Source organism: Balaenoptera acutorostrata, chromosome 2 (assembly GCF_949987535.1).
Source record: "Balaenoptera acutorostrata chromosome 2, mBalAcu1.1, whole genome shotgun sequence".
Taxonomy (NCBI): Eukaryota; Metazoa; Chordata; class Mammalia; order Artiodactyla; family Balaenopteridae; genus Balaenoptera; species Balaenoptera acutorostrata.
In genome coordinates this window covers 162,076,955-162,087,706 of record NC_080065.1, presented here as the reverse complement: position 1 = coordinate 162,087,706, position 10,752 = coordinate 162,076,955, and the positions used below count along the sequence as shown (strand labels likewise).

At 47.8% G+C, this 10,752-nt stretch overlaps 2 protein-coding genes across 2 annotated transcripts; both read left to right on the top strand.

Moving 5' to 3' along the window:
- The first annotated feature begins 5,233 nt into the window (after positions 1-5,233).
- On the top strand, positions 5,234-8,033 carry LOC130707188 (pro-neuregulin-2, membrane-bound isoform-like). The gene is made up of 3 exons (XM_057540410.1): positions 5,234-5,930; positions 6,284-6,335; positions 7,994-8,033. Exons 1-3 carry the CDS (start codon positions 5,234-5,236, stop codon positions 8,031-8,033), a joined length of 789 nt encoding a protein of 262 aa, XP_057396393.1.
- Positions 8,034-9,631: 1,598 nt separating this feature from the next.
- LOC103019189 (nuclear transport factor 2) lies at positions 9,632-10,444 on the top strand. Its single transcript, XM_007191925.2, has one exon. The coding sequence runs from the start codon at positions 9,708-9,710 to the stop codon at positions 10,089-10,091; it is 384 nt and encodes a 127-aa protein (XP_007191987.1). The 5' UTR covers positions 9,632-9,707; the 3' UTR covers positions 10,092-10,444.
- The last annotated feature ends 308 nt before the right edge of the window (positions 10,445-10,752 follow it).

Genomic DNA, 10,752 nt, shown 5'->3' with positions numbered 1-10,752 from the left:
ATTTACGAACATTTTATGTTGTAAGAATCAGTTTGAAGTCTGCCACACTGTGGAAACAATGAGGATGGTTTGTTTCTTCTGCCATCTTCCCACCAAACTGAATTTCTGGTAACCAGGACTCCTGAGTTTTCTGAGACAGCCCTGATGTAGAATATTTTTTCTTGTCACTACAGATCAATGATATGTCCTGAAAAATCTAGTATTTCCTCTCCAAACTGTACCCAACAGGGGAGTAACACTTTTGTTATACAAACACACAGATGATAATTTAAATGAAAAAACAGATGTGAATGTGTAGTATGGCACTTGAGCTGTATACAACTTCCTAGGCCTGCGACAAGATCTGTAGCTTGGGAGTCTGGTTCTGAAGCTCATTTATACTAAAAAATATATATCATAGTCATTACTTCCATCTAGAATCTGATTCAGAGGAGAGGAAAGAATTCCCCAAAATGACAGCTATGAAAGTAATTTTTTTAAGGTGGAGGTAGTGTCATGGGTGTTTGATTATTGTAAGCCTTGTGGCCTCCTCCTGTACTCTGTAATCCCATTATTATATTGTTATCATTGGATATATCCTCTCCTTAGCAGACGACTTATTAAGCCCTTTTTATGTGTCAGGCCCTTTACTAAATACTTGGTATTTATTTCATTTGAACTTTACAAGTGCAAGTAGGAATCTTCATTGCCTTCATCTTAAAAAGATGTGAAAACTGAAGCTTAGGTCAAGTATCTCATCCAAAATCGTACACCTTGTAAGTGATACAGCCAAGGTTCAAACACAGTACAGTTTAGCTCTCGAATGTGAGCTCTGAATTACTATATATTCTTCATTTACTTAATCTTTCATATTAATTGGCTGTCTACCAAGAGTCAGGTGCTGTGTTAATTACGGAGAATTTAATAGCAAATGAAACAGATACAGTTTCTGTTTATAGTGTTTACAGGATAGTGTGGGAAACGGACACTAATTTAAAAAATCATACAAATATCTAAATGAAGGAACGTAATGGAATAGTAGAGAAAGGGGAAATCACAAGGTCTTTGGCAACAGGGAAGTCTTCTCTGAGTAAGGATTAGTCAGAGCAGTGAGGGGAGACAGGAGAATTCCAGACAGATGGAACAGCATATGCAAAGCGTCTGCAGTCAGAGAAATCACAGCGTTTAAGGAATAACAAGAAAGCCAGCATGGCTAGAAGCCGTGCGGTGAGGTGCAGAGAATGGATTGATGGAAACAAGAGTGTCATCTACTTTGAACTGTCAACTGTCAGACTTTCAATTGTTTCCTGTGTCGATGAAAATCATCCATAAACAGTCTATAATAGGAGTAGAAAAGAGTTTTATTTGAGCCAAACTGAGGGCTGTAGCCCAGAAGACAGCTTCTTAGATTACTCTGAGAAACTGCTCTGGAGAAGCATGGATTTCAGCACAGTTTTATGTCTTGTCAGAACAAAGATCATCAAACAAGTCAGGGATACATTCCTTTAGGTTTTCAAAAAACCAGATCAGCACGCACACAGCGAGTCAGTATGACTTTGGCACCTGGGAAGGGGGTCTTCTCATGGAAGGAACACCAGCAGTGGTGTCCCAGGAAGGGAGGGGGCATTTCATCTTTATTTTTAACATGGACATTCTTTACTTTTGGTCAGTGCACCCTTTTCTTTAATAACTAAAGCAGATGTATAAAGTAGGTTTGATAGCCACAAACGGGCTGTTCTAGTTAGCATAAAATTCAAATTAAGCCAGAATGACTGCCCCATACCTCAGTATGTGAACATTTCTTTTATCAACTGAAAGAGTATGGCCTTGGATGAGGGTGACAGCAGTGGAGAAAAATGAGCGATAAATAGATCTGAGGGACAATGAAGTAGGTAAAAATGGATGAAGTGGATAATGGGTGTGAAAGAGAAGGTGGTTTCTGAATGACTTCCAAGCTTAGAACTTACACCACTGGATGGTGGCCGCTCCCACCCACCTCCACCCTACCCGCCCCCCCCCCCCCCCGCCACAATAACCTTGAGGTTGTGACCCAGAGACCAGAAAGATCTGAGAAGCAGGGAGAAGGACATGACGAAACCCTTTGTCCATGTTGCTCCAGGCTGAGCAGGGCTAAAGTGGCATAGAGGTGAATTTGCCCCCAGCCAAGGGGTATGGGGCAGCAAGGGAGAGGGACCAGGGGGCTTTGTCCTCAGAGCTTCTTCCCAATCAAGCCTTTCTACCTCTCTGATGGAGGGTGAGGACACCCAGGGGCCAGCCCAGGGCGTGGAGCCCAGAGAGGCACGGGCTAGAGGTGCCCTCCTGGTGTGCTGATATCCAAAGGCAGGACAGTGCGTTGAGTGAGTTCAAGACAGTCACCAAGAGAGGGGCTGCGGACAGGACAGTTACCAGAACCCCGGTACCCTGAATGAAGGATACCAGCAGGAAGTTATTGCAGGCGTCCAGAGGGGACACGGAAGTTGGCAGTAGTTGGATGATACGCCTCTAGCAGGAGGACTGGATTATTTAAAAGGTGGGAACAGTTTAGGTGTGGTCTCGGGACCTAGGTCCAGTGACTCCCAGGGGGTCCATCCCATTCTTCCTTTGTTTAAAAGGCAGAGATGGTAGGACCCAGAGAGCACGATTTTAGACTTCTTGAGTGCATGGGCTTTGCTTACTCACCTTTGTACCTTAGCACCTCACACAGAGGGGCTCCATAAATGATTGTTCATATCTTCATAATAAGCTATTGCCCCGTTGTTTTTGCTTTAAAACAATTAAGACTTTAAACAATAGTTTTAATTTTAAAAAGATCATTTGTATAGAAAGTCTTCTAGAACATTTCCATGAAATCATAGTTTAGTTATACACCTATCAAAGTGACCTTGTTGAAAGAATATTTTGTGAAATTGGCTTTGTTCAAGAAAATCTGAGGGTTATGGCCAGTTTCCACAAGAATCTTGACCAGGTTCTTGGTCCCATGGGGGTCACATTCAAATAGGAAAAACCCAAAGAAAGGGAGAGGCAGGTCCTTGGAGGGCGTGCTCTCATAGCACAAGCTGGTCCCTCCGGCAGTTGCTTCTGATAACCATCTACACGTCCTGACTCCATCCTCCCCCTTGGCAAAGCCTACTGCCCTCTCACTGGACACCTCTGCTGCTAGGCATTGCCTGCCTTCACCTGTCTGCTTTTGGAGGCTTGATCCTATTTTACCAGAAATCAAGGCTGTGTGAGCCGGAGTTGGTGTGCAGCTCACAGAGGTAGATGTCCTTCCCAGATCCCAACCCCCTTTCAGCCATAAGACAAAAGGGACGTGATAGTCGGGGAGTCCTTCTCTGGAGGACAATTTGGTGCTGCCTCATGGGTGAAGAGGTCGAGAATGCCTCCTGGGTGACCTTAAGACTTGGAAGGGTATGGATCAAATTCCCTAGTGTGTGTCTTCTCACTTTGCACACCACTTGGGCCCTTGAAAATGAATCGAAAGATATTTTTGTTCAGGGTAGTTTGAATAAAAGAATTCTGTTGATGGGGCTTCCCTGGTGGCGCAGTGGTTGAGAATCTGCCTGCCAATGCAGGGGACACGGGTTCGAGCCCTGGTCTGGGAAGATCCCACATGCCGCGGAGCAACTAGGCCCGTGAGCCGCAAGTACTGAGCCTGCGCGTCTGGAGCCTGTGCTCCGCAACAAGAGAGGCCGCGATAGTGAGAGGCCCGAGCACCGCGATGAAGAGTGGCCCCTGCTTGCCACAACTAGAGAAAGCCCTCGCACAGAAACGAAGACCCAACACAGCCAAAAATAAATAAATAAATAAAAGATAAGTAAAAATTAAAAAAAAGAAAGTAAAATCAATCCCCAAAATATTAAAAACAAAACAAAACAAAAAAAAACTCTTAAAAAAATAAAAGTAGCCTCTTAAATTTGGCGGGACAGCGGGTGGAGGGTTCAGAGGGGGATGGGATGAGTTAGGGTGGGGCGGGTGTGATATTCAGATGGAACAATATTTAACCTACAGCCCCTCATGCCTGGGATCCTTTGTACCAGCAGGCACGGAGGCGTCCTTCGTTTCATTCAGTTATTTTTTTTAAAAAACGGACTAGTTGACGAAGTGCCTGAAACTTTATACCAAGCGGCATTATTGAGCCACTATTTTATTCAAGCAGTGCTCAGATCAGCAGTACCCCACAGGTCAGAAAATCACGGCGAACGGGGAATTTTCACAGCAGAAAAGGCAAGGGTAATCAAGCCTGAAGCGTCCCACGAGGGGAGCCGTGGAAGAGGCAGCAAACCTGAAGAGCTCCCTGTGTGTGCGCGTTAGCAGGGGAGCGAGCGAGACAGAAAGTTGTTCTAATTGCAGCCTGTCTCCTGCGAACGTGTTGCTCCCTCTGGACTCTCCGGTAACCAGTTCACCCAAAACTTTTCTGCCACGAGGCCCCGCATCTCCCGCGTGCCCCCTTCCTTCCTGCGCCGGCTAACAGGTCCCCGGTCACCGAAGCGTCACCTCTCAGCCCCCGGGAAATCTCCGCAGCCCCCTCGGACTGCAGCCTGGTCGCCGCCCGGCCTCCCAGTGCAGCAGTCAGGGCGACGGAGAGGGAGGCGGCGCGCAGGCCGGGGAAGACCCGGGAGGACCGACTCGCGGGCCGGGCTCGGGCATCAGCACGGGGAAGGGAGGCGCGGGCCGAGCGCGCCCCGCAGGTAAACAGGCCGGCGAGGCGCAGGGCGCTGTCGCCGCGGCCGCCCAGCGATTTCCAGGCACGCAACTCCGCCTCCAGGGCTCTCTCCCTCGCGCGCTCGCCCCGCCGCCCGCTCGCAGCCTCGGCAGCCGCCGCAGCATCGCTTCACACAAAGGACTGTTCCCCGCCGAGCCGCTCCTCCACCTCCACGTCCTCCTCCGGTGACGGCAGCCCCGACAGCCGGGCTCGGGCGCGGCGGCGGCGGCGGCGGCGCGGGGACGACTTGTCACTCCCAGCAACCGCGGCGGCGGCGGCGGCGGCTTTTTTTTTTTTTCCTATTTTGCTTAAAAAAACTTTTTTTTTTAACCCTTATACTGCTTGGCCTTTCTGTGGTTCCACCCACCTCTTCTCTCTCTTCCTCCTCCTCCTCCCGTAAACAACTCTCCCACAGCTCCCGCCAATAAATAAATTAGGAGGAGGGTATGGGGGAGGGGTGCGGGGGGAGGAGGGGAGAGGAAAAGGGAGGCAGCGCGAGAGAGCGAGGCAGAGTCGGAACCGACAGCCAGGAGCCCGCACGCACCTCGCACCATGAGATGGCGACGCGCCCCGCGCCGCTCCGGGAGGACCGGCCCCCGGGCCCAGCGCCCCTGCCCCGCCGCCCGCTCGCCGCCGCCGCTGCTGTGGACCGCGATCCTGGCGCCTGAGGCGGCCGCCAGCGACGAGGTGGCTCCCGCGGGGGCCTCGGTGTGCTACGAGTCCCCGCCCAGCGTGGGCTCGGTGCAGGAGCTGGCTCAGCGCGCCGCGGTGGTGATCGAGGGAAAGGTGCACGCGCCGCGGCGGCAGCAGGGGGCACTCGACAGGAAGGCGGCGGCGGCGGCGGGCGAGGCAGGGGCGTGGGGAGGCGAGCGCCAGCCGTCAGCCGCGGGCCCGGGAGCGCTGCCCGCCGCCAACGGGACCGTGTCCCACTGGCCCGCGGGCCCCGCGCCCAGCGCCGCCGAGCCCGGAGACGAGGCGCCCTATCTGGTGAAGGTGCACCAGGTGTGGGCGGTGAAAGCCGGGGGCTTGAAGAAGGACTCGCTGCTCACCGTGCGCCTGGGCGCCTGGGGCCACCCCGCGTTCCCCTCCTGTGGGCGGCTCAAGGAGGACAGCAGGTACATCTTCTTCATGGAGCCCGATGCCAACAGCAGCGGCCGCGCGCCGGCCGCCTTCCGAGCAGCCTTCCCCCCTCTGGAGACGGACCGGAACCTCAAGAAGGAAGTCAGCCGGGTGCTGTGCAAGCGGTGCGGTAAGTTCCTCGCCTCGCGGGGCGCGCTCGGGCGGGGCGGGGAGGGCGCACTCCCGGGGCGTGGCGGGCGCCGGGCTTCGACGGCTTCCGGGCGGACGCGGTCTGAGCGGTGGAGTTTCGGGCTTGGAAGACTCTGGGCGATCCTCAGAGGAGGAAGGTTCGCGGATTGGATTCCACGGGCAGCGCCTTCTCCAGTGTCCCTGTTTCGAGGCATTGCCATTGCTGAAAGCCCAAGTTTGGTCCTCGGTTGGGGCCGCCTCAAACTTTTTAATTCCTTGGGGTTTCATTCGCCAAGTAGAATGGAAATGGGCCGGCTGCTTTCTTGCGCGTGCCTTCTTGAACTCTTTCGTTAGGAGTTGCTGTTAAGGGCAGCCGTGAGGGGCTTTTTCCTCTGAAGGAGGAAAGGTGAGTCAGACAGGACTGTAAAGTCTTCCCATCACTTCGAGTCCGGAGTGTGGACTTGGTCAGGGGTTTGTGTCTGTGGAGAGTCCAACAAGAACAGGACGGAGCACTGCGATTCCCCTTGCGATGTGGCAGAGATTTTGGCGAAGTCACGTCCGAACAGACAGGTGCAGTCTGCACCTTGTGAAAATGTGTATGTGAGAAGTATAAAGTTGGGTGTTTTCTTTTTGGTGACATCGTGTCAAGAATTGTTGTTTTCCCAGTCTTTTCGTTTGGAGTATGCTTTGGCACGTCAGTGCGTCGGAACAGATGAGCGTCATTATAGAGCTTCACACGTAGGCCCTTAAGGAGAATTTCGGAAGATAAGTTTAGCAATCGTGTTTCAAAGACCTTTCCCGATTTTACCACTGCAGAGGGTTCTTCCCAGGTCTCCTTAGTATTATCAGGTCTGAGAAATCAGCTGATAATCTGATTACATTTCTGAAGTAGCATTACGTTTATGCCATTCATAAAGTAATTTCTAGGTTCTAAATATTTGTGTAATTTCCTGATGATCATGTAATCACTAAAACATAGAGGGGTTTCTTCTCAAACCAAAAATTAACATGATTACACATCACAAATTCTAACATGCATAATAGATTTTCCCCTGGTCTTGATGTATCCGTCTGATAGATGGCTGGGTTAATTGAATTTTTACAAAACTCAGCACCATGCCATGCTCAGTCTGCCTGTGATGCAAAGTGTGTCAGCTCTTTTCAATTCGTATCAGGTGATGGCCAGTTATTTAAATTTCTGATTGGCATTTCTGATGCTTGTAGCCTGCGGTTAATTAATGCCTAACGATTTGGTTTTGATGTCAGGGAAGAGCATTGCTTATCCTCCATTGCCTTATTTTCACCATGCACTTTGTGCGCCAGAGACCTGTTAAGATTGCACCACTCTGTGGCCGGAAGCTGTTCTCAAACAGTGGTGCTGAAGAAAGCTGAGTGACGTTGGGATTCCCCGGGTCTGGCTGATAGATGTCACTATAAAACATGGGAAACTCTCTGCTGGGAGCTGTCTTATTAGGAAACACAAAAGCTCCTCACCATTGTACTGCATCATATGTTATTCTGTTAGAGAATCTGAAACAAAACATTTTAAGCCACGCTGTCATCCCATTTTCAGGTGTTTTATTGTATGCAGTTCAGGAAGGATTTTGCTTTTACCCCAAACCATGTGAGTTGTGGATCATCTACTGCACGTGGTGGAAGTTAATATAAAGGGGATCGTAGTTGGCAGTGGTGCCTAGGATGGGGGGTGGGGTGTTGCTAGATAAGCCATGGCGTTAGTTACGCCTTCTAACTAGAAAGAGATGTCAGTTTTCAGGGGTAAACTTCTTGTAAGGGTCCAGAGGACGTTTGGATAATGGAAAATTCATGTTGTCTGGAGAAATACTATTTTCGTGCTTCTAAGCCGAAAAAGCTTCACTAAAGGTAGTTTTGCCCTTTTGTTTGCCAAAGGAAATACATAGTTGTAAGTTGTGGCATGCTAAACAAAGCAGGGTTTTTTTTTTTTTAATGAACTGGAAATCTCCTGCGTGTAATGTAGTTGATTAAGAAATCATGAAGTTACTGCTTCAGGTTTGTGTAATTATTGTGTATGTTTGGTGATTTTAGGGTTATGTACTTTAAAGTACGATACCGCGTGAAACTTTAACTAATAGATTTAGCTAAAGACTAACTGAAATCGTGCTCAAAGTTTCTCTTGGAGTTTTACGAACGTAGTAGTTATTGTGACATTGTAGGCTATAAGTAAATAGTGTAAGCTATTTTATATAATGGAAACTCAGTAAATCCATACTTGGAATATGGGGTGTAAAAGTGTGTATGTGTGTGAAAACTTGTGAATTTTTCCAGTTGTGTGGTCTGGTTTAACAATGCCATTCAGAGCCTACCAGGCAAAGGAACACAAATTGGAAAAAAAAAATGTACAGAGAGAATAGGGACTGATTTGTCGTGGTCGAGCTGCTTCTGTGTGCTTTTCTGGTCAGGAGATTTCAGGGAGAGTGATGGAGCAGAGGGTTCTTATCTAACCACACGAAGCTGCCCTGGGGGCGCAATGGTTGTGTTCCTGCCTGAGCCCTGATGCTAGGCTGGAGAGGGGATCTAGGCAAGTCATTTTGTGATATCATACCCAGGGGAACAGTTTCCAGCTCTCCTTTGCTCAGCTGCAGTGTTGTTTCCTACAAGTTGCTTACTAGTGTAGAAACTACACGTGCAACAGATTAGCCTTAGGGTTGAGCTAATGGAAGTCTTCCCTGAATTATTTTTTCTCTCCTCCCCGCCCCCTCCCCCCATCTAAGAGAAACTCCTGAGTAGAGTCTGTATAAAAAGAAGCTCTTCTCTGAACAATGGACTTTTGGAAACAAAAACTGTGTAGTGTATTTTAGATGACAACACAGAATCTCATAGCTTGTTTGCCTTATGTTTGAGGTTTGTGTGAATTGCACTTCCTTTACAGTTAAATTCTTCCCAGTCTTTGCTTTCTCTCTTGCTCACTACACAGGCTAAGACATTTCTAGGTTTTATATTTATTGGAATGCAAAATAATTTCAATGATTTTGTTCAATTAAATTGCCGTTATTCAAACAAATCATTGTTTGATGTACTACACTTCTAGTTTTCAAAGCATTGCCGTTATACTAGGCTGTAACTGATTCCCAAAAAGGAGTAAAAATACTGATGCTGAATAACATCTCTAATTGGGCCATGCAAGATTTGTACATCACTTGTGTTCTTACAAGCCAATCTAAATATTCAGTATATCATATTGGAATGTATAATAATGCAAACATGTTTATCAAATATTTATGATCAATGTCTTTCTTTTTCTCATGTTCTCAATAACTATTTAATAAAGTGTGCTGACCTTATGGTGTTATGAAAATGACAGAAATGCTGCAAGGATTTTCCAGCCAACTATTGAAGAGAATTGTTCTCAATAAAAGCTGTATTAAGGGCATAGCAATAGGAACAGATACAGCTTGACTGCTTGTCTTTCATAAATACATGTGTAAATGTAATTTCCCAAGTGCTTGTGATGGCTCTCTTTAAACTGTATAAATCTTACTGTCAATTCTATACTGTATATAGAACACTTCTTTCTGTTGAGTAGAGAAACCGTGTATGTATTTATATATATTTATGTTAAAAAATGAAACCAAGATGGGTCATCTGGGAAAACAACTCTTTGGAATAAAAATATTTTAAAAGGTGAATTTAAATATCTGAATCAGAATATATTACAAGGCAGACGGCGCTGGGTTGCTGCCGCCGCTGCAGCCATCGTGCCAGCCCCTCGGGTCTCAACTAGGCTGGGTGACGCTCCAGAATGGGAGACAAGCCAATTTGGGAGCAGATTGGATCCAGCTTCATTCAACATTACTACCAGTTATTTGATAACGACAGAACCCAACTAGACGCAATTTATATTGACGCGTCATGCCTTATGTGGGAAGGACAGCAATTCCAGGGGAAAGCTGCCATTGTGAAGAAATTGTCTAGCCTTCCGTTCCAGAAAATCCAGCATAGCATCACGGCGCAGGACCGTCAGCCCACGCCACATAGCTGCATCATCAGCATGGTTGTGGGCCAGCTTAAGGCCGATGAAGACCCCATCATGGGGTTCCACCAGATGTTCCTATTAAAGAACATCAATGATGCTTGGGTTTGCACCAATGACATGTTCAGGCTTGCCCTGCACAACTTCGGCTGACCTCCTCCCAGCCAGGCACTCATGCTGTTTCCTCCTCCCTCCTCTTCCCGATATTATTCATGCTCCTCCAGATGCTCCAAATATCATACACAAATGAGCAGGGCCGCGGTGGGAGTGGGCGCAGTGCGCTACTGCTGCCGAGGTATTGTGCATGATGTTTGGCCGCTAGACTAGTTGCATCTGACGGGAGAAGTTTGTGTTGTACCAGCGCATGCCTTGGAAAGAGTTAAGTAATGCGGAAGGTTGTCTTTTTTTTTTTTTTTTTTAATCTACTGACAAGTTGCTCTAGTAACCCAAAGAAGTGAAGGAGAAAGCAGCTGCCTCACCACCGAGATATTGATTTGTTCAGATGTTTCAATGCTGCATGATACAATAAAACCACGAAAATTTTCTTAAAAAAGAATATATTACAAGCACTAGGCGATCATTCTCATCAGTTGTGGGAGATCTATAAATCCTCTGGATCTAGGGAAGGTTTTACCATATGTCTTAATATATTAGGTAAGACCAGGAAGCTTCAACAGCCCTGAGGGTCAAAACAATGGGCCGTGCTTCCGCTGGCCTGTATACTTATAGCAAATGAGAGCAAAAGACGTGATTGGGCGGGTTATTGCCCTTGTCAAATGCAATCTATTCATTGTTCAGGAAATCTCCTTTGCTT